Raw genomic sequence first — 23,691 nt, 5'->3', positions numbered from 1 at the left:
TTTAAACTAGTTTGTAATTTACACCACACCAGAAACGAGGGAAGTTGTTTTATTGTCCTACATCATCTCCATTCATATTCTCATTTAAAAACAGCTACTAATCGTCTGACATCCTTACAAAAGAACATAAAACATGTATATAAGGGGAGGTGCCCCATTAGGAGGGGCCTATTTAGTCCTGAGCCAATCAGAAAGCTTCGTCACGCAGCTCGCAGTGGGAGGGGCATGCAGGAGAAACATGCCATGACATCACAGCGCCTGCCTACTATTAACCAATCAGAATACTGACGAGGGAGTCCATTCGTAATCAGTTAATGAAGGCTACGGGATTGGCCAGTCAGATGCAGTCCCCGGCCACCTCTCTCTCTGATTGGACACATATACAGCTGGATAAGAGGGGAGTAGTTAACGTTGACCACAGGAAGTTTGGTAGAATATTGTTAAGTCGGGATGTTCTGCTGCTTGTGGAGGGGCCAGCAGGGGGCGCCCTGCAGTCACTATAGCCCAGCTCTGTCTGGGGCGTCACAGTGGTGGGTCCAGCGGGAGAGAGGTGGGGGAAAGACAGACGAAGGGCAGTGGGGAGACAGGGGGTCACAGAGTGACCTTGCTGAGGCGCTGTGATAGGCTGGAGCGCGGCTGGGCGCGGGGGAGGGTGGAGCGACATCTCATCTGAACTGGACGCGACGACGAGCCGCGCCCACGCAACAGGAAGTCAAAGTTAACAGATGTGTTCATGGCGTAGAAGACGTTAGCGTTGTCTGGGATCACCAGCTCTAAGGAGGGAAAGAAAGAGAGATCATTTTAACATGGTCTGTGTGTGTGTATATAGGAGCGTGTGTATACTGTATATAAGTGTGTGTGTGTGTACCTCTCTCCTCTGATATGACCTGGACCAGCTCGTATCCCTCCTCTGCCTCCACCTCCAGGTTGTGTTTGGCTATCGCCCTGGCAACCACAGCTGGAGTCTTATCCTGACTGGTCAACTGGTGGGGGGGTGGTATAACAAGATTGGTCAACTCTACTGTCACTGACCTTCCCTCACATACACACCCACAGGCCACAGATGTGCAGCATGCCCACCAGAGATGGGAAGGGGTTAGCATGTGTGTTTTGGATGAAATTACCAAAGGGGTTAGCATGTGTGTTTAGGATGAAATGACCAAAGGGGTTAGCATGTGTGTTTTGAATGAATTTACCAAAGGGGAAATTAGCAAAGGGGTTAGTATGTGTGTTTTGGATGAAATTACCAAAGGGGTTATCATGTGTGTTTTGGATGAAATTATCAAAGGGGAAATTAGCAAAGAGGTTAGCATGTGTGTTTTGGATGAAATGACCAAAGGGGTTAGCATGTGTGTTTTGGATGAAATTATCAAAGGGGAAATTAGCAAAGAGGTTAGCATGTGTGTTTTGGATGAAATGACCAAAGGGGTTAGTATGTGTGTTTTGAATGAAATGACCAAAGGGGTTAATAAGTGTGTTTTGGATGAAATTAGCAAAGGGGTTAGCATGTGTGTTTTGGAAGAAATGACCAAAGGGGTTTGCATGTGTGTTTTGGATGAAATGACCAAAGGGGTTAGCATGTGTGTTTTGGAAGAAATGACCAAAGGGGTTAGCATGTGTGTTTTGGATGAAATGACCAAAGGGGTTGGTATGTGTGTTTTGGAAGAAAAGACCAAAGGGGTTAGCATGTGTGTTTTGGATGAAATGACCAAAGGGGAAATTAGCAAAGGGGTTAGCATGTGTGTTTTGGATGAAATGACCAAAGGGGTTAGCATGTGTGTTTTGGATGAAATGACCAAAGGGGTTAGCATGTGTGTTTTGGATGAAATGACCAAAGGGGTTAGCATGTGTGTTTTGGATGAAATTATCAAAGGGGAAATTAGCAAAGGGGTTAGTATGTGTGTTTTGATTAAATGACCAAAGGGGTTATCATGTGTGTTTTGGATGAAATTACTAAATGGGAAATTAGCAAATGGGTTAGTATGAGTGTTTTGGATGAAATTACCAAAGTGGTTAGTATGTGTGTTTTGGATGAAATTACCAAAGGGGAAATTTGCAAAGGGGTTAGTGTGTGTGTTTTCGATGAAATGACCAATGGGGTTAGAGAGTGTGTTTTGGATGTAATTAGCAAAGGGGTTATCATGTGTGTTTTGGAAGAAATGACCAAAGGGGTTAGCATGTGTGTTTTGGAAAAATGAGCAAAGGGGTTAGTATGTGTGTTTTGAAAGAAATGACAAAAGGGGTTAGCATGTGTGTTTTGGATGAAATTACCAAAGGGGTTAGCATGTGTCTTTTGGAAGAAATAACCAAAGGGGTTAGCATGTGTGTTTTGGATGAAATGACCAAAGGGGTTAGCATGTGTGTTTTGTATGAAATGACCAAAGGGGTTAGCATGTGTGTTTTGGAAGAAATTACCAAAGGGGTTAGCATGTGTGTTTTGGAAGAAATGACCAAAGGGGTTAGCATGTGTATTTTGTATGAAATGACCAAAAGGGTTAGCATGTGTGTTTTGGAAGAAATGACCAAAGGGGTTAGCATGTGTGTTTTGGATGAAATGACCAAAGGGGTTAGTATGTGTGTTTTGGAAGAAATGACCAAAGGGGTTAGCATGTGTGTTTTGGAAAAATGACCAAAGGGGTTAGCATGTGTGTTTTGGAAAAATGACCAAAGGGGTTAGCATGTGTGTTTTGGACGAAATGACCAAAGGGGTTGTCGTGTGTTTTGGATGAAATGACCAAAGGGGTTGGTATGTGTGTTTTGGAAGAAATGACCAAAAGGGTTAGCATGTGTGTTTTGGAAGAAATGACCAAAGGGGTTAGCATGTATGTTTTGGATGAAATTATCAAAGGGGAAATTAGCAAAGAGGTTAGCATGTGTGTTTTGGATGAAATGACCAAAGGGGTTAGTATGTGTGTTTTGAATGAAATGACCAAAGGGGTTAATAAGTGTGTTTTGGATGAAATTAGCAAAGGGGTTAGCATGTGTGTTTTGGAAGAAATGACCAAAGGGGTTTGCATGTGTGTTTTGGATGAAATGACCAAAGGGGTTAGCATGTGTGTTTTGGAAGAAATGACCAAAGGGGTTAGCATGTGTGTTTTGGATGAAATGACCAAAGGGGTTGGTATGTGTGTTTTGGAAGAAATGACCAAAGGGGTTAGCATGTGTGTTTTGGATGAAATGACCAAAGGGGAAATTAGCAAAGGGGTTAGCATGTGTGTTTTGGATGAAATGACCAAAGGGGTTAGCATGTGTGTTTTGGATGAAATGACCAAAGGGGTTAGCATGTGTGTTTTGGATGAAATGACCAAAGGGGTTAGCATGTGTGTTTTGGATGAAATTATCAAAGGGGAAATTAGCAAAGGGGTTAGTATGTGTGTTTTGATTAAATGACCAAAGGGGTTATCATGTGTGTTTTGGATGAAATTACTAAATGGGAAATTAGCAAATGGGTTAGTATGAGTGTTTTGGATGAAATTACCAAAGTGGTTAGTATGTGTGTTTTGGATGAAATTACCAAAGGGGAAATTTGCAAAGGGGTTAGTGTGTGTGTTTTCGATGAAATGACCAATGGGGTTAGAGAGTGTGTTTTGGATGTAATTAGCAAAGGGGTTATCATGTGTGTTTTGGAAGAAATGACCAAAGGGGTTAGCATGTGTGTTTTGGAAAAATGAGCAAAGGGGTTAGCATGTGTGTTTTGGACGAAATTACCAAAGGGGTTGTCGTGTGTTTTGGATGAAATGACCAAAGGGGTTAGTATGTGTGTTTTGGAAGAAATGACCAAAGGGGTTAGCATGTGTGTTTTGGAAGAAATGACCAAAGGGGTTAGCATGTGTGTTTTGGAAGAAATGACCAAAGGGGTTAGCATGTGTGTTTTGGATGAAACTAGCAAAGGGCATGTGTGTTTTGGATGAAACTAGCAAAGGGGTTAGTATGTGTGTTTTTAAAGAAATGACAAAAGGGGTTAGCATGTGTGTTTTGGATGAAATTACCAAAGGGGTTAGCATGTGTCTTTTGGAAGAAATAACCAAAGGGGTTAGCATGTGTGTTTTGTATGAAATGACCAAAGGGGTTAGCATGTGTGTTTTGTATGAAATGACCAAAGGGGTTAGCATGTGTGTTTTGGAAGAAATTACCAAAGGGGTTAGCATGTGTGTTTTGGAAGAAATGACCAAAGGGGTTAGCATGTGTATTTTGTATGAAATGACCAAAGGGGTTAGCATGTGTGTTTTGGAAGAAATGACCAAAGGGGTTAGCATGTGTGTTTTGGATGAAATGACCAAAGGGGTTAGTATGTGTGTTTTGGAAGAAATGACCAAAGGGGTTAGCATGTGTGTTTTGGAAAAATGACCAAAGGGGTTAGCATGTGTGTTTTGGACGAAATGACCAAAGGGGTTGTCGTGTGTTTTGGATGAAATGACCAAAGGGGTTGGTATGTGTGTTTTGGAAGAAATGACCAAAAGGGTTAGCATGTGTGTTTTGGAAGAAATGACCAAAGGGGTTAGCATGTGTGTTTTGGATGAAATTATCAAAGGGGAAATTAGCAAAGAGGTTAGCATGTGTGTTTTGGATGAAATGACCAAAGGGGTTAGTATGTGTGTTTTGAATGAAATGACCAAAGGGGTTAATAAGTGTGTTTTGGATGAAATTAGCAAAGGGGTTAGCATGTGTGTTTTGGAAGAAATTACCAAAGGGGTTTGCATGTGTGTTTTGGATGAAATGACCAAAGGGGTTAGTATGTGTGTTTTGGAAGAAATGACCAAAGGAGTTAGCATGTGTGTTTTGGATGAAATGACCAAAGGGGTTAGCATGTGTGTTTTGGATGAAATGACCAAAGGGGTTAGCATGTGTGTTTTGGATGAAATTATCAAAGGGGAAATTAGCAAAGGGGTTAGTATGTGTGTTTTGATTAAATGACCAAAGGGGTTATCATGTGTGTTTTGGATGAAATTACTAAATGGGAAATTAGCAAATGGGTTAGTATGAGTGTTTTGGATGAAATTACCAAAGTGGTTAGTATGTGTGTTTTGGATGAAATTACCAAAGGGGAAATTTGCAAAGGGGTTAGTGTGTGTGTTTTCGATGAAATGACCAATGGGGTTAGAGAGTGTGTTTTGGATGTAATTAGCAAAGGGGTTATCATGTGTGTTTTGGAAGAAATGACCAAAGGGGTTAGCATGTGTGTTTTGGAAAAATGAGCAAAGGGGTTAGCATGTGTGTTTTGGACGAAATTACCAAAGGGGTTGTCGTGTGTTTTGGATGAAATGACCAAAGGGGTTAGTATGTGTGTTTTGGAAGAAATGACCAAAGGGGTTAGCATGTGTGTTTTGGAAGAAATGACCAAAGGGGTTAGCATGTGTGTTTTGGAAGAAATGACCAAAGGGGTTAGCATGTGTGTTTTGGATGAAACTAGCAAAGGGGTTAGCATGTGTGTTTTGGATGAAACTAGCAAAGGGGTTAGTATGTGTGTTTTGAAAGAAATGACAAAAGGGGTTAGCATGTGTGTTTTGGATGAAATTACCAAAGGGGTTAGCATGTGTCTTTTGGAAGAAATAACCAAAGGGGTTAGCATGTGTGTTTTGGATGAAATGACCAAAGGGGTTAGCATGTGTGTTTTGTATGAAATGACCAAAGGGGTTAGCATGTGTGTTTTGGAAGAAATTACCAAAGGGGTTAGCATGTGTGTTTTGGAAGAAATGACCAAAGGGGTTAGCATGTGTATTTTGTATGAAATGACCAAAGGGGTTAGCATGTGTGTTTTGGAAGAAATGACCAAAGGGGTTAGTATGTGTGTTTTGGAAGAAATGACCAAAGGGGTTAGCATGTGTGTTTTGGAAAAATGACCAAAGGGGTTAGCATGTGTGTTTTGGACGAAATGACCAAAGGGGTTGTCGTGTGTTTTGGATGAAATGACCAAAGGGGTTGGTATGTGTGTTTTGGAAGAAATGACCAAAAGGGTTGGCATGTGTGTTTTGGAAGAAATGACCAAAGGGGTTAGCATGTGTGTTTTGGATGAAATTAGCAAAGGGGTTAGTATGTGTGTTTTGAAAGAAATGACAAAAGGGGTTAGCATGTGTGTTTTGGATGAAATGACCAAAGGGGTTAGCATGTGTATTTTGTATGAAATGACCAAAGGGGTTAGCATGTGTGTTTTGGAAGAAATGACCAAAGGGGTTAGCATGTGTGTTTTGGATGAAATGACCAAAGGGGTTAGTATGTGTGTTTTGGATGTAATTAGCAAAGGGGTTAGCATATGTGTTTTGGAAAAATGACCAAAGGGGTTGGCATGTGTGTTTTGGATGAAATTAGCAAAGGGGTTAGTATGTGTGTTTTGGAAGAAATGACCAAAGGGGTTAGCATGTGTGTTTTGGATGAAATTAGCAAAGGGGTTAGCATGTGTGTTTTGGATGAAATTAGCAAAGGGGTTAGTATGTGTGTTTTGGATGAAATTAGCAAAGGGGTTAGTATGTGTGTTTTGGATGAAATGACCAAAGGGGTTAGTATGTGTGTTTTGGATGAAATTACCAAAGGGGAAATTTGCAAAGGGGTTAGCATGTGTGTTTTGGATGAAATTACCAAAGGGGTTAGCATGTGTGTTTTGGATGAAATGACCAAAGGGGTTAACATGTGTGTTTTGTATGAAATGACCAAAGGGGTTAGCATGTGTGTTTTGGAAGAAATTACCAAAGGGGTTAGCATGTGTGTTTTGGAAGAAATGACCAAAGGGGTTAGCATGTGTATTTTGTATGAAATGACCAAAGGGATTAGCATGTGTGTTTTGGAAGAAATGACCAAAGGGGTTAGCATGTGTGTTTTGGATGAAATGACCAAAGGGGTTAGTATGTGTGTTTTGGATGTAATTAGCAAAGGGGTTAGCATATGTGTTTTGGAAAAATGACCAAAGGGGTTGGCATGTGTGTTTTGGATGAAATTAGCAAAGGGGATAGTATGTGTGTTTTGGAAGAAATGACCAAAGGGGTTAGCATGTGTGTTTTGGATTAAATTAGCAAAGGGGTTAGCATGTGTGTTTTGGATGAAATTAGCAAAGGGGTTAGTATGTGTGTTTTGGATGAAATTAGCAAAGGGGTTAGTATGTGTGTTTTGGATGAAATTAGCAAAGGGGTTAGTATGTGTGTTTTGGATGAAATTACCAAAGGGGTTAGTATGTGTGTTTTGGATGAAATTACCAAAGGGGAAATTTGCAAAGGGGTTAGCATGTGTGTTTTGGATGAAATTACCAAAGGGGTTAAAGAGTGTGTTTTGGATGTAATTAGCAAAGGGGTTAGTATGTGTGTTTTGGAAGAAATTACCAAAGGGGTTAGCATGTGTGTTTTGGATGAAATTACCAAAGGGGTTAGCATGTGTGTTTTGGAAGAAATTACCAAAGGGGTTAGCATGTGTGTTTTGGACGAAATGACCAAAGGGGTTGTCGTGTGTTTTGGAAGAAATTACCAAAGGGGTTAGTATGTGTGTTTTGGAAGAAATTACCAAAGGGGTTAGTATGTGTGTTTTGAATGAAATGACCAAAGGGGTTAATAAGTGTGTTTTGGATGAAATTAGCAAAGGGGTTAGCATGTGTGTTTTGGAAGAAATTACCAAAGGGGTTTGCATGTGTGTTTTGGAAGAAATGACCAAAGGGGTTAGCATGTGTATTTTGTATGAAATGACCAAAGGGGTTAGCATGTGTGTTTTGGAAGAAATGACCAAAGGGGTTAATAAGTGTGTTTTGGATGAAATTAGCAAAGGGGTTAGCATGTGTGTTTTGGAAGAAATTACCAAAGGGGTTTGCATGTGTGTTTTGGATGAAATGACCAAAGGGGTTAGCATGTGTGTTTTGGAAGAAATGACCAAAGGGGTTAGCATGTGTGTTTTGGATGAAATGACCAAAGGGGTTGGTATGTGTGTTTTGGAAGAAATGACCAAAGGGGTTAGCATGTGTGTTTTGGATGAAATGACCAAAGGGGAAATTAGCAAAGGGGTTAGTATGTGTGTTTTGGATGAAATGACCAAAGAGGAAATTAGCAAAGGGGTTAGTATGTGTGTTTTGGATGAAATTACCAAAGGGGTTAGCATGGGTGTTTTGAATGAAATGATAGATATGAAACATAGATGAATGACATAGATTGGTCAACTCTACTGTCACTGACCCTCCCTCACATACACACCCACAGGCCACAGATGTGCAGCATGCCCACCAGAGATGGGAAGGGGTTAGCATGTGTGTTTTGGATGAAATGACCAAAGGGGTTATCATGTGTGTTTTGGATGAAATGACCAAAGGGGTTAGTAAGTGTGTTTTGTTTAACACACACTCCGCCTCACCAGGATGCTCTTGTAGAGGTTTCCGTTGCCGTGCGGCAGGCTTACTCTGATGACGCAGGCGTCCTGGGCCTGGGTGTTGTAGGCCGGGGGGAGGGAGGGGGAGGCAGGGGAGAGAGGGGTGAGGGACATGGAGCGCCGGTGGCTGCAGGGGGGGAGGGAGGGGGAGGCGGGGAGGGAGGGGGAGAGAGGGGAGAGGGAGGGGGAAGCAGGGGAGAGAGGGGTGAGGGAGGGGGAGGCAGGGGCGGCAGACGAGGAGGAGTTGGTGTCCATGGAGTGGAGGGAGGTGCAGGAGAAGGACTCTGAAAGCTGGACACACACACACAAATCAATCATCAGGATCAATTGTTGAATATCATGCTTTGTGTGTCTGTGCTGTGCGTGTGTGTGTGAGGGTTCCCACCTTGCTGCGCGGAGCATCCGGGTTGTGTGTGTGTGTGTGGGCGTCTGTGGTGTGTGTGTCTCCGTCCGAGGGGCTGGAGTCACTGGAAGACAGGCTGACTGAGTCCATGCTCTCCCCTGAGCTGCCAGCAGGGGGCGAGCGGGCCTCCCTGAGCGGGCTGCAAGAGTCTGCTCCCAGGAACAAGCTGGGGCAGGACATCAAGAAAAGTGAAGGGTCATTTTACCCAGAAGGGTGCAGCTGAGGGGTGTACTATAATACAGGAGGTGAGGGTGAGGTGAGGGTGAGGTGAGCGTGAGGGTGATGTGAGGGTGAGGTGAGGGTGAGGGTGAGGTGTGGGTGAGGTGAGCGTGAGGGTGATGTGAGGGTGAGGTGAGCGTGAGGGTGATGTGAGGGTGAGGTGAGGGTGAGGGTGAGGTGTGGGTGAGGTGAGCGTGAGGGTGATGTGAGGGTGAGGTGAGGGTGAGGGTGAGGTGTGGGTGAGGTGAGCGTGAGGGTGATGTGAGGGTGAGGTGAGGGTGAGGGTGAGGGTGAGATGAGCGTGAGGTGAGCGTGAGGTGAGCGTGAGGTGAGCGTGAGGTGAGGGTGAGGTGAGGTTGTTCTCCAGCAGGGAGGCTGCAGGACTCACAGGCTCAGTCTCTTCACCATGCTGCTGCTCTTGGGATGTTTTGGGGAGGAAGGACTGCTGTCTCCCAGTCCCTCGATGTCACACGACAGGGCATAGCTGCAACACACACACTGCAGGTTAGCATGTGTGTGTCTGAGAGTGTGTGTGTGTGTGTGTGTGTGTACCTCTCCTCCTCGCTGTACTGGGGCTGGTTTCTGAACCAGTGTAAGAAGGCAGGGTCCGGGGCCAGGCAGTAGCTGTTGCAGGCTGACTGCAGTAGCTTGATCTGGGCAATCACCTCAAACTCCTGGAGTCATACATGTCACATACATGTCACATACATGTCACATACATGTCACATACATGTCACATACATATCACATGCTCATTATATATTCATTATTATTTCACCCTAAATAAGAGCGTGGGCAGTAACAGGTGGGCAGTAACAGGTGGGCAGTAACAGGTGAACAGTAACTGGGCAGTAACAGGTGAACAGTAACTGGGCAGTAACAGGTGGGCAGTAACAGGTGGGCAGTAACAGGTGATAAATCACGTACTCTGCGTCTCTTCTCAAAGTTGATGAGGCCTCCCTGAGGAACACAAAGAGCTCAATGTCAGAACCTTGACCTACACACACACACAGGGTCAAACACACACACACACAGGGTCAAACACACACACACACACACACTGACCTCCACCAGGTCAGGCAGGGCGGTGTCCAGCATGGTGAGGTCCGTCAAGAAGGTCCCCAGGTAGGGGATGGTGCCCTGCATGGCCCCCTGGGAACACAGGTCACACACAGGGTCACAGAGGGTCACACAGGGTCACACAGGGTCACAGAGGGTCACACAGGGTCACACATAGGGTCACACAGGGTCACACACAGGGTCACACAGGGTCACACACAGGGTCACACACAGGGTCACACAGGGTCACACACAGGGTCACACAGGTCACACACAGGGTCACACACAGGGTCACACAGGGTCACACACAGGGTCACACAGGGTCACACACAGGGTCACACAGGTCACACACAGGGTCACACACAGGGTCACACACAGGGTCACACACAGGGTCATAGGTCACACACCCATAAAAGGAGGGATGAGGTCTACCTTGCAGTGTGGGGAAGGAGGGGTGAGGGGGGGGGGTTACGGAGGAGGGGTGAGTCTCACCATGTCCTTCTGCAGCTGCAGTCTCTTGTGTGTGCGCTTGTGGTGCTCCTTGGCTCCACTGTCCAGACTGGCGAACTTAGAGGTGCCCTCCTGCAGGGGTGGCACATGATCTCACGTTAAGGTAGGTTATCCCACTATTGGGTAGGTTATCCCACTATTGGGTAGGTTATCCCACTATTGGGTAGGTTATCCCACTATTGGGTAGGTTATCCCACTATTGGGTAGGTTATCCCACTATTGGGTAGGTTATCCCACTATTGTATGTGTGTGTGCGTGTGAGTATCTGAGTTTAAAGTACTGCTTATTGTGTAGAAATCACTGAAGGGCTCAGGTCCAGACATTCTTCCAGACTATAAACTAGAGAGGGGCTGCTGCTAGCCAGCTCCAAACAGGCTCATTTAGCCTTTTCAAATGTTTTGGTATTTATGCCTATGTGGGAGTGTGTGTGTGTGTTACCCTCATAAGCAGCTCTCGACTGGTCAGATAGTTGTTGTGGTCTGAGAAGATGCCTGACAGTTCCTCAAATGTCTGCATGCTGTCTCTGGAGGGAGGACAGAGAGAGAGACATAGAGAAAGAGAGTTAGAGAGTGAAAGAGAGAGAGAAAGATTGACAGGACGCTTCATGACAGCATAAACTACAGCGGCTGTGATTGGCTGAAGGCATGACAGACATGTCTTGCGGCCTATGAGGACGTACTTGTGCACACAGGCCCAAGCCCTCTTGAGGCGGTACAGGGGGTTGGACTGCAGCGCTGAGACGATGGCATGCAGAGACGAGAAGTTCTTAAAGATACGACACTCCTGTAGGGCACACACACTACACAGTCAGGGGGGGGGGGGTATAGGTGTGTGTGTCAGAGTGTGTGTGTGTCTATGCACAGTGTGTGTGTGTACAGTGTGTGTGTGTACAGTGTGTGTGTCTACATGCCTGAGCGATGTCCACCCAGCGCTGGATGATGCGAGCGCGGAGGTGAGGCCGCAGGAGGCGTTGGGAGAGCACAGTGTTCACCACACAGGCCGCTACGCCGTTAAACTGTGTGATGGTGGCGCGCACGCTGGCAGCCACGTGCTGGTTCTGCTTCTTATCCCTCTGAGACCACACAGAGCCCAGACAGTGATGAGGAACTACCTTCTTAAACAGGAGCTGCAGGAGGAGGGGAGGATGAGGAGGAGAGGGGAGGGGGAGGAGAGGGGAGGAGGAGGGGAGGAGGAGGGAGGTTGAACAGCAGTTTACTTCTTTCTGTTTTTGTGAGCCCATTCAACATCTGATCCTATTGTTATCCCCTTACTGCCTCCCCCCTCCTCCCCCTCTCTTACTGCGTCCATGTAGGTCAGCTGCTCAGCCACCAGCGCTGCATCGAAGGACAGGAAGTCGTCCTGGACCTCGATCTCCACTTCCTCCTCCTCGCCCAGGCAGAACGGGCCGTTACCGTGGAAACCACCTGCATGGAGGGGGAGGGATGGGATGAGGGAAAGACAGATGAAACAAGATGAGAGAGGAGGATAGAGAGGAAGCCCTAACCCCAACCCTTAACCTGACCAGAATCTATCTGTCTGATGTCATGGAGTCACTGGTCAGAAGCGATACTTCCCTCCTTTTCCCCACACAGAAACATCACTACTTCTGCTGAGGAGTGAGAAAAGAGTTCCATCTCCAGGGCTAGAGAGTGTTCCTGACCCCCAGGGTGTCCCCCCTCCTGACCCCCAGGGTGTCCCCCCTCCTGGCCCCCAGGGTGTCCCCCCTCCCGGCCCCCAGGGTGTCCCCGTCCTGACCCCCAGGGTGTCCCCCCTCCTGACCCCCAGGGTGTCCCCCTCCTGACCCCCAGGGTGTGTCCCCTCCTGACCCCCAGGGTGTCCCCCCTCCTGACCCCCAGGGTCCCCCCCCTCCTGACCCCCAGGGTGTCCCCCCTCCTGGCCCCCAGGGTGTCCCCCTCCTGACCCCCAGGGTGTGTCCCCTCCTGACCCGCAGGGTGTCCCCCTCCTGACCCCCAGGGTGTGTCCCCTCCTGACCCGCAGGGTGTCCCCCTCTCCTGACCCCCAGGGTGTCCCCCCTCCTGACCCCCAGGGTGTCCCCCCTCTCTTACCCTCGTCCGGGCCCAGACAGGCCTGCTGCTGGAGCTGCTCCAGCAGGCCCAGGGCGCGCCGCAGGGCCTCCGACCCAGGCAGAGCCCTCTGGAGGTGGGCCACCACCCGGCGCAGGCAGGGGTAGTCTGGAGGCTCCTGGAAGTCCTCAGGACACTGGTCCAACCAGGCCCGCAGGATGGAGGCCAGAGCACTGGAGAGGGGGGAGGGGACAGGAGGGTGGGGAGGAGGGGGAGGATGGTGGGGAGGAGGGTGGGGAGGAGGGGGGAGAGGAAGGGGAGGAGGGGGGAGAGGAAGGGGAGGAGGGGGGAGAGGAAGGGGAAAGAGGGGGAACAGATTTTGGTGTTTGTTGGGTTGCAGTCAGAACTGTCATCAAAACCGACGTCAAAACTCCCATTATGACCATTACTTCCACTGATTCAAGATTTAAGACAGAGAGAGATATGGGGAGAGAGACAACATTGTATCTTACTGTCTGACTGCTTTAGTTTCAGCGGGTTTGGATATCTCTGTCTGTCCGTCTACCTCCTCCACACTGCCATACCTGAGAGAGGAGGAGAGGGGGGGGGGGGGGGGGAAGGAGGAGAGGGGGGGGGAGAGGAGGAGAGGGAGAGGGAGAAACAGAGTGAACACAGCAAATCAATGATATTGAGAAAATGGAAGGGTATCTTCTGTGACACTGTAGAGACCAGAGAGACTTTAGACAAACTAGAGAGAGAGAGAGCAGAGAGAGAGGGAAAGAGAGAGAGAGAGAGAGAGAGAGAGAGAGAGAGAGAGAGAGAGAGAGAGAGCAGAGAGAGAGCTACCTGTCCAGCAGCAGGTGTAACACGGTGGAGGTGGAGGTGAAGGCACGGTAGGTGGACAGGAAGATGCTGGTGTAGGTCAGGTCGTTGTCCCCGAAGGCTGTGAGCAGGTTCTCCACCAGCTTCTCCAGCGACCCCGCCTTGATGCTGCGGATCTTACACGTCTCCAACTGGCTCACGGTGTGCCCTGGGGGGAGGCGGTCTCCCTCCACCTGGAGAGGGGAGGGGAGGGGAGGGAGGAAGGGAAGTGGGGGAGGGAGGGGAGGCAGGGAGGAGGAGGGGAGGGAGGAGGGGAGAGGGGAGGGATGGAGGCAGGGAGGAGGGTAGAGGGGAGGGGAGGGAGGCAGGGAGGGAGGAGGGGGAGGGGAGGGAGGCAGGGAGGGAGGAGGGGGAGGGTAGAGGGGAGGGGAAGGAGGCAGAGAGGAGGGGGAGGGTAGAGGGGAGGGAGGCAGGGAGGAGGGGGAGGTTGGAGGGGAGGGAGAGCGGGAAAGAGATGGATTGAGAGCTAGAAGGACAATCAAGGCTATGTTTTATTTTTCACCAGATGTGTCTGACTATTTTGTCTACAAGGAGAAGGTCAGAGAGAGAGAAAGAGAGAAAGACAATGAGAGAGGAGGAGAGAGAGATAGCGAAGGAGAGAAAGAGAAGGAGAGAAATGGGGGAAAACCTTGGAGCAACTAACACACTAACAGGAAACAATTCAATCTGCTTTCAATCTAAGAGAACCACCTCCACTGTCTTCTGACTGACAGACTGACTGGCTGGCTGACTGGCTGGCTGACAGGCTGGCTGGCTGGCTGGCTGACAGGCTGGCTAGCTGAGTGGCTGGCTGGCTGGCTGGCTGACTGGCTGGCTGACTGGCTGGGGCCAGCAGACTACTTTAGTGTGTGTTTACCTCAGTGAGCTGGTTTAAAAACACCACAGTTTCACAACCATCAAAACAGAATGTTCTTTAGACACCAGCTGGGTTTCCCTGCTGTCTCTCTTTCCTACTCTTTCTCTACAACTCTCTCTCTCTCTACAACTCTCTCTCTCTTTCTCTACAACTCTCTCTCTCTTTCTCTCTCTCTCTCTCTACAACTCTCTCTCTCTCACTACCCTCACAATAGATGGCTGCACAAGATTCAGCATACATACAGAGACACACAGAAAGACAGACAAACAGGCAGAGAGACAGGCAGAGAGACAGACAGGCAGAGAGACAGACAGACAAACAGACCGGCAGAGAGACAGGCAGAGAGACAGACAGGCAGAGAGACAGACAGACAAACAGACAAACAGACAGGCAGAGACACAGGCAAAGAGACAGGCAGAAAGACAGACGGGCAGAGAGACAGACAGGCAGACAAGTCTTACCCCTAACCAGCGGGCGCCCTTATTGGCTGCCTGCTGGATCTGGACTCTCTTGAGGGTCACATGGTACACAGCCTCCTCCTCTAGCTCCTCCCCCCAGTCCTGCACACAGCTCTGAGAACACAACACAGAACCTTAGAACCACCGTCTAGAACAGAGAACAATGACAGGATAAAAAGAGACAAGATAAAGAGTTCTCAGGGACTCCTCCACTCCCCTCCCCCCCTCCTCCTCCGCTCCCCCCCCCCCCCCTCCTGCTAGACAGCTTCATGATGGAGGCTGCAGGGTCGTAGGGGTGTCAGGGTCACAGGTCATAACTGACCGTTAGCAGACTGAATGGGAAAAGGCTCCCACACACACACATACACACTCTGCCTGTCTGGTGAGTGTGTGTGGGTATGTGTGTGTGTTTGGGTTCAAACAGAGCAACAGAAAAACAAACCTCTGGGCTCTGATCAACAGTGGTGGCACATGGGAGAGAGGGGGGAGAGAGAGGGGGAGAGAGGGGGGGGGGAGAGAGGGGGGGAGGAGATGGGGAGAGAGGGGGGGAGAGAGGGAGATGGTACGACAGAGGAGTTACTGACTCTAGTAGATAAAAGGGAGCAGCATGTCTGTGTTTCCCATCAGTTTCCTGCCTGTCCGTCTGCCTGTCTGTCTGTCTGTCTGTCTGTCTGTCTGTCTGTCTGTCCGTCCGTCCGTCTGTCTGCCTGTCTGCCTGTCTGTCTGCCTGTCTGCCTGTCTGTCTGTCTGTCTGCCTGCCTGCCTGTCTGTCTGTCTGCCTGCCTGCCTGTCTGTCTGTCTGTCTGTCTGTCTGTCTGTCTGTCTGTCTGTCTGTCTGTCTGTCTGCCTGTCTCTGTCTGTCTGCCTGCCTGCCTGCCTGCCTGCCTGCCTGCCTGCCTGCCTGTCTGTCTGTCTGTCTGTCTGTCTGTCTGTCTGTCTGTCTGCCCCACCACCACCTCCCTCCCCTCAACAGGCTTGCTTAGTGTACAATCTGCTGACGGGGACCTCTCTCTCTCTCTTTGTGTCCACCAGAAATGTTTAAAGGCCGCTGACGGCCCAAAGAGGGGCTTAGCCCCAGAGCCCCCCCCCCCCCCCGGCGGGGCGGAGTCATCCAAACCACACATGACGTAACCTCAGTAGTTCAGCAAGGAACAGGACATTTGGACAATTTGGACAATTCCAAATCCAATCACGGTCGTCACTTTAACTTCATTTTAACACTGCGGTTTCCAACCGTAACCCGTACGCCTCCAAGTGTAAGAAAGTGTTCCCGTCTCGCCATCCCCGTTTCTCTGAATAAAACTGTTAAAAGCGAGCAAAAGAAAGCGTCTAGGAGACACATGCGAGACGTAAACAGGAGGCCTTCGCTCTTGTGGGAACTTGGGAGCAGAGTGGATGGAGGGATGGAAGTAGAAAAACAATATCAAACAGCAAATAGTAGTTTGGATGGTATCCATCTTTCAACAACCCCCGCCTCCCCGTCACCCTTTTAACTGTTTATCAGCTGCAAGAGGAACAATGCGCTTTGGGTAACAACGGGGGTGTCGGGTTCACCAGAGATGGGCTCGCGGCTTTGTGCGACGGCGCTAGAAGCAGCTGCCACGGGTCAGAGCTGGCCCAGGGGACACGGGATTGTTCCCTTAATTCATTCCCAGCGCAAAACAAAAGTTTACATTTCCATACATCGGCTGCTTGGAAAGTTAACGGAACAATCAGAACACTGGCGCAGAAGTCTCCAGACAAGTTAGACACCTCAGCAGAGGCGCAGCAAAACACGGAGCAGGAACATTTAAACTTTGTGTTCTTATTCACTGGCCTCCTTCTATATCCGCTACTTTTCCCAAGCCCGTGACCCCCCTCCCCCCACCCCCGCCTCTCTCTCTCCAGGCGCATTTGCTCAGACAGACAGATCAACAACACTGAGGAAAACAGCAGAACTTTCTACCATCTTATCCTTCCAGGAGAACCTCATGTCCGGCGGGTCTCGCGTGCTCCCGGAGCAGCATCAGAACCTGGTGAAAGTCCGGGCCGGCAAGAAATGTTTATAGTTCCAAAGCAACGTTCCCTGGTAGAAAATCTTTTCTCCTCCGTTACACACACAATCCGTCACTAGCAAACGCTCTTGTCCGTAGACCAACCCCCCCCCGCTCTGAACTCCAAATCCGCCTCCTGTCTTCCAGTCTCCCACTCTTCCTCCCCCTCTGCCTCCGTCTCCTCTGCCCGCCCAAACCCCGCCCATTGGACTCATTTCAGCCCTGGGCCGTATCTTTTTCTCACAATTTTTCATCTACGTTTCTAAAGTTGTATAGGCAGAGCGGATACAACCATACAATGTAAACATTAATCTATCAAAATAAATTCGTTCGATTTGTTTCCATTTGAGTTTGAAAGCGTCTTGTTGCTAAACCACTTTTCAGGCCGTTTGTACTGGACAATGCAAGGAAACGGAGGATTTATGTTGTTTACGAGAAAACAGGCGAAGTGTGTTAGACTACTCAACAGTGAGTACACAAGACGTTAGGTGTCACACACAGACAACACTGGCTCAAAAGGATAAAGAGAGAGAGAGAGAGAGAGAGAGAGGGAGGGATGGGGAGAGGGGTTAATATGAGCAACACTTTAGAGGGTGTTTCATAGTTTTATGGTAACTCTGACTGGGGAGAGAGATAATAAGGGTGTGTGAGAATGCAAAAGAGAGTTAGAAAAATAGTGCCAGTGTGAGGGGTCCCTCCCACACACACATACACACACACACACACACACACACACACTTTTGCACAGACCACCGTCATACAATAACACAAACATGCACACCCTGCCTGCCTGTCTGGTTAGCGGGGGCCAGTTCCCAGCATGCCCTGCAGACAGGGGTTTAGGACGCCTGGTCAGAGGCTGGGAAAGGTCACGACCCCCTCTGAGTTGATGTCAGAGGGGAGTGATGTCATCACTGTGCGCCACCAGACCAGTGACTTATGTGACAGGACAAAAATCAGGCTCAGAGGGCACCCACTCAGAGAGACCAGCAGAGACACCAGCAGAGAGAGAGTAACAGAGAGAGAGACCAGCAGAGACACCAGCAGAGAGAGAGTAACAGAGAGAGAGACCAGCAGAGAGAGAGTAACAGAGAGAGAGACCAGCAGAGAGAGAGAGAGTAACAGAGAGAGACACCAGCAGAGAGAGAGTAACAGAGAGAGAGAGACCAGCAGAGAGAGAGTAACAGAGAGAGAGACCAGCAGAGAGAGAGAGAGTAACAGAGAGAGAGACCAGCAGAGAGAGAGAGTAACAGAGAGAGAGAGACCAGCAGAGAGAGAGAGTAACAGAGAGAGTAACAGGGACACCAGCAGAGAGAAACCAGCAGAGAGAGCAGGTCAGATCAGGGTGGAGACTCTGCTGTTATTGCACCACTGAGGGGAAAAAAGCACATTCCAGGAAATCTCCCACTTCCTGCCTCCAGAGTGCCTGCTGTCTGCATCCCCAACTGGCAGGATGGTTACAGGCTGGCTACAGCCTGGTTACTGGCTGGTTACAGGCTGCCTACAGGCTGGTTACTGGCTGGTTACTGGCTGCCTACAGGCTGGTTACTGGCTGGTTACTGGCTGCTAACAGGCTGGTTACAGGCTGTTTACTGGCTGGTTACTGGCTGCCTACAGGCTGGTTACAGGCTAGTTACTGGCTGAACACTGGCTGCCTACAGGCTGGTTACTGGCTGGCTACAGGCTGGTTACTGGCTGCCTACAGGCTGGTTACTGGCTGGTTGAATACTGTCTGGTTACAGGTTGGTTACAGGCTGGTTACCGGCTGGTTACTGGATGATTACAGGCTAAATACTGCCTGGTTACTGGTTGGTTACAGGCTGGTTACTGGCTGGTTACTGGTTGGTTACTGGTTGATTAAAGGCTGGTTATTTGCTGGTTACAGCCTGGTTACTGGCTGGTTGCTGGTTGGTTACAGGCTGGTTACTGGCTGGTTACAGCCTGGTTACTGGGTGGTTGCTGGTTGGTTACAGGCTGGTTACTGGCTGGTTACAGCCTGGTTACTGGGTGGTTCCTGGGTGTCTCTTTCCTTGACTGGCTGGTGTGTGTGTTCACATTCTGGTGTCTGTTGTCAGTGTGAGTGTTTCTCCTGGCCTGTAGGGGGCAGTGTGATGGGAACGCTTCTGCACCTCTCACTGTCCTCTCCATCACTCCATCACCAAGAGAGGTGAGGCTTCAAAATAAATGACGTCAGATAGAGGGAGATAGAGAAAGATAGAGGGCGATAGAGAGAGAGTGTGTTTAGGCAGGACACGGGAGATGGTTGTGGACCAGTCAACACTGTGGAGTCCTTCTGCTTCCTGGCCACTACCTTCTCCTAGGACCTCAAGTAGGAACTGAACATCAGCTCCTTAACAAAGAAAGCACAACAGAGGATGTACTTCCTATGGCAGCTGAAGAAATTCAACCTGCCAAAGACAATGATGGTGCACTTCTACACAGCCATCATTGAGTCCATCCTCACCTCCTCCATCACCATCTGGTACGCTACTGCCAATGCCAAGGACAAGAGCAGGCTGCAGCGTATCATTCCTTGTCTGTGCAAACTTTCATGGCGATTAAAACCCTTTCTGATTCTGACACTGGGGTGAGAGAGAGAGAGAGATAGAGAGAGAGAGAGAGAGAGAGAGAGAAAGAGAGAGAGAGAGAGAGAGGAGAGTGTTTAGGCAGGACACTAGAGTGAGAGGAACATTAAGCAGACTGTTTGACTCTATGACCTAATTAGCCACCAGCTATAATGTGCCCCCCCACAGACACACAGCTAGAGGCTGCAGACACACACACACACACAGACAGACAGCAGACGCACACACACACACAGCAGACACACACACACACACACAGACAGCAGACTAAATGAGCAGTCCTCAGACTCCATTGTGTCATCGTTGACCGGTCAATCAACATTGAACTACAAACACACTGTTAGCAGAGATCTCTCCATGATCCCCCCACACACACACACACAATCACACACAAACACACGCACACAAAATCAGTAACTACTTTCCTCACATGACAGAGTGTCAAAATAATGGAAACTCTGATTGTCGTCACAGAGACAGTTTCTTTGGTTTCTTTCTAAAAGGAGAAGTGAATCTGCCAGTCAGCTTTCTTCAATGGAAACCACATCTACTAAATAGAAACCACATCTTCTAAATAGAAACTCCTTCCTGGTCTTAAGCAGCTGCTGTTCAGCAGTGACACAGACTGCTGAAGTGGCATCTTCTGCCCACACATTTATCAGAGGCTGTGACGGGGTTATGCAGGGTTATAACAGGCCATATAGGGTTATAACACTGTTATGCAGGGTTATAACTGGTCATGTAGGGTTATAACACTGTTATGTAGGATTATAACTGGTTATGTAAGGATTCTGTAGGGTTTTACAAGGATTTCATGGGGTTATGTGAGTTATTAAAGGTCATGAAGGGGTTATGCAATTTAAAATGGTTGTGTACAGTATTGGGTTGCAGGTGAAAAGGTTATAGCAGGTTAAGAATGCTTTTGGGATTCTCTGTCCCCTTCATGACCTGAACTTTGAACCCCTCACCGTCACCACGACTACAGAACATAACAGAGCCATAAAACACAGATCACACCCGTTTATGACTGTCCTGGTTCCATGACCACGTCTTAGAGACGTGGTGTATGTGTGTGTCTGTGTGTGTGTATGTCAGTGGAGAGGAACAGTCAAAGTCTCCATGTTTGCAGAATAGGCAGCTGTTATGCAACACTGTACTCTAGCAGGTAAGAGCCATGTAGACCAGACAGATAATATCCATGTAGGCCAGCAGGTGTGTTCCTGTCTGGGTCGTTGGTGTTCCTGTGCGTGACTGTCAGCGTTGTGTTTATAAACACAACAGCAGCAGTCTGGGTGTGATCACCTCCAGATCGCAGCACAGCAGCAGCAGTCTGGGTGTGATCACCTCCAGATCGCAGCACAGCAGCAGCAGTCTGGGTGTGATCACCTCCAGATCGCAGCACAGCAGCAGCAGTCTGGGTGTGATCACCTCCAGATTGCAGCACAGCAGCAGCAGTCTGGGTGTGATCACCTCCAGATCGCAGCACAGCAGCAGCAGTCTGGGTGTGATCACCTCCAGATTGCAGCACAGCAGCAGCAGTCTGGGTGTGATCACCTCCAGATCGCAGCACAGCAGCAGCAGTCTGGGTGTGATCACCTCCAGATTGCAGCACAGCAGCAGCAGTCTGGGTGTGATCATCTCCAGATCGCAGCACAGCAGCAGCAGTCTGGGTGTGATCACCTCCAGATCGCAGCTTCAACACACACTGTTACTATGCTGCTCCAACAACTGTTATGTGTCTAGAAGGGATGTTACCAGTTGTTCATTACTGATCTGGTCTGCTTTGAAACAAACACACATACGCACACACACACACATAGTATCTCCACAGACCCCAGAGGAGCTGAATAAAGACTGCTGGAGGAGAGAGAGAGCTGAGGAGAGAGTGAGCTGAGGAGAGAGTGAGCTGAGGAGAGAGAGAACTGAGGAGAGAGAGAGCTGAGGAGAGAAAGAGCTGAGGAGAGAGAGAGCTGAGGAGAGAGAGAGCTGAGGAGAGAGAGAGCTGGAGGAGAGAGTGAGCTGAGGAGAGAGAGAGCTGAGGAGAGAGTGAGTTGAGGAGAGAGTAAGCTGAGGAGAGAGAGAGCTGGAGGAGAGAGTGAGCTGAGGAGAGAGAGAGCTGGAGGAGACAGAGAGCTGAGGAGAGAGCGAGCTGGAGGAGACAGAGAGCTGAGGAGAGAGAGAGCTGAGGAGAGAGTGAGCTGAGGAGAGAGAGAGCTGAGGAGAGAGTGAGCTGAGGAGAGAGAGAGCTGGAGGAGAGAGTGAGCTGAGGAGAGAGTGAGCTGAGGAGAGAGAGAGCTGGAGGAGAGAGAGAGCTGAGGAGAGAGAGAGCTGAGGAGAGAAAGAGCTGGAGGAGACAGAGAGCTGAGGAGAGAGAGAGCTGAGGAGAGAGAGAGCTGGAGGAGAGAGAGAGCTGAGGAGAGAGAGAGCTGAGGAGAGAAGGGGCTGAGGAGAGAGAGCTGGAGGAGAGAGCTGGAGGAGAGAGCTGAGGAGAGAGAGAGCTGAGGAGAGAGAGAGCTGAGGAGAGAGAGAGCTGAGCAGAGAGCTGAGGAGAGAGAGAGCTGGAGGAGAGAGTGAGCTGAGGAGAGAGACGAAGGACTGGAGGACTGGGACGGGGGTCTGGTGGGTCAGAGACTTGTTGTGTTGGATGACTCTTGGTGTGTTAACTATGTAGAAACTCTGTGAGCAATCTGTGTGTGTGTTCCTTTTACAGGGAACAATGGACGGAAACTCTGGTGAACTAGGAAGATACGTCAAGCAGGATGTCTGATGCACACAGACACACAGCTTAACTGTAAAGTAACTCCAGTTCCATGAAGTTTGGACTAAACTGTACATCTGACGAACCAAGCAGTAACCAGGCAATAACCAGGACATAAGCCAGCCATAACCAGGCAGTAACCAGGCAGTAACCAGACACTAACCAGGCCATAACAAGGCAGTCAGCAGTGTGTGTTACCCGGGGTCAGCCTGCTGGGCATGTGACAGGCTGGCAGAGGCAGGAGAGAAGGCTTAGCTTGGATTCCCGCTCAACACCCCCCCCCCCCCCCCCCCCCCCATCTCCCCCAGCCCCCTGACCTCCCCCACTAAGCCCTCCTTACCCCCCGCCTCCCCTTCATTTCCTCAGAATCCCATAACACAACAAACTTGGCTCATATCCCCTGTCCACATATGGACAATCCACAAAGTCAGACTCCCCATCTATACACCATCTATACACCATCTATACACCATCTATACACCATCTATACACCATCTATACACCTCAATACACACTAGCTATACACCATCTATACACCTCACCACACACCATCTATACACCATCTATACACCATCTACACACCATCTATACACCTCACTACAAACCATCTATACACCATCTATACACCATCTATACACCATCTATACACCTCACCACACACCATCTATACACCATCTATACACCATCTACACACCATCTATACACCATCTACACACCATCTATACACCTCACTACACACAACCTGTACACATCCAGTCACCCAGAAGGTGGTGACTCACCCAGTGTCGTGGGCCGCTCTCCGGAGAGCGGGCCTGGTATCTCTGGAGGGCCACCCCCCCGTCCCCGGCCAGCAGCGAGGAGCCCAGCTCGGGGCAGCGAGGCTGGGGGGCCGGGGGCCAGGGTAGCAGGGTGGCCAGGGGGTAGTGGGAGATCATGCTGGGCCCCTGGAAGTCTGGGGGGAGAAGGGCATACTGGAGCCTGAGCGGCAGTGCTGGGTCCTGGGGAAGCCGAGACAAGAGTCCTGGGTGGCTGGATGTTTTGCCAGGATGGTTGGGCTGGATGGCTACCCTTAGCTTGGCTGTTAGCTTGGGTGTTAGCCTGGCTGTTAGCCTCACTGGTTGGCCTGGCAGGCTAGCATAGTTCGCCTGATAGATTAGCCTGTCTGGTTACCTTGGGTGGCTAGCCTCGCTGGTTAGCCTGGCTGGTTGTCCTGGAAGGCTAGCCTGATTAGCCTGGCTGATTACACTGGTTCTCCTTCCAGGTACACTAGCCTGTCTTTGTTTGGAGGTCTGCAAGGTTGGAGAGCTGGAGATCTGTGGAGCTGGAGATCTGTGGGGCTGGAGGTCTGTGGGGCTGGAGGTCTGTGGGGCTGGAGGTCTGTGGAGCTGGAGATCTGGAGATCTGGAGAGCTGGAGAGCTGGAGGTCTGGAGGTCTGTGGAGCTGGAGGTCTGGAGGTCTGTGGAGCTGGAGAGCTCTCTCCCTGCGAACTCTCTCTTCCTGTTTCTCTGAAATACTCCACTAATTTCTCTTCTCTTTTCTCCTTCTGTGGTTCCAGGCAAACAGCTCACA

General features: G+C 49.4%; 1 protein-coding gene across 2 annotated transcripts; it reads right to left on the bottom strand.

The window, feature by feature from the left end:
• Window positions 1-33: 33 nt before the first annotated feature.
• Window positions 34-23,691, bottom strand: rgl1 (ral guanine nucleotide dissociation stimulator-like 1). Of its 2 annotated transcripts, none has more exons than XM_047051124.1 (18): window positions 22,901-23,691; window positions 14,749-14,859; window positions 13,396-13,604; window positions 13,062-13,133; window positions 12,592-12,782; window positions 11,825-11,949; window positions 11,436-11,651; window positions 11,205-11,308; window positions 10,964-11,048; window positions 10,508-10,597; window positions 10,022-10,108; window positions 9,884-9,916; window positions 9,509-9,630; window positions 9,345-9,440; window positions 8,720-8,903; window positions 8,320-8,625; window positions 869-983; window positions 34-773 (listed from the first exon to the last, which is right to left on the bottom strand). In XM_047051124.1, the coding sequence occupies exons 1-18, from the start codon at window positions 23,054-23,056 to the stop codon at window positions 592-594; spliced, it is 2,484 nt and encodes an 827-aa protein (XP_046907080.1). In that variant the 5' UTR covers window positions 23,057-23,691; the 3' UTR covers window positions 34-591. The 2 variants fall into 2 exon arrangements, with proteins under 2 accessions (XP_046907080.1, XP_046907081.1); XM_047051125.1 differs by lacking the exon at window positions 22,901-23,691 and adding an exon at window positions 16,691-16,939.

Source organism: Hypomesus transpacificus, unplaced genomic scaffold (genome assembly GCF_021917145.1).
Source record: "Hypomesus transpacificus isolate Combined female unplaced genomic scaffold, fHypTra1 scaffold_139, whole genome shotgun sequence".
Lineage (NCBI taxonomy): Eukaryota > Metazoa > Chordata > Actinopteri > Osmeriformes > Osmeridae > Hypomesus > Hypomesus transpacificus.
Note: the sequence above shows the minus strand (reverse complement) of the source record. Positions and strands in the feature narration are given on the sequence as shown.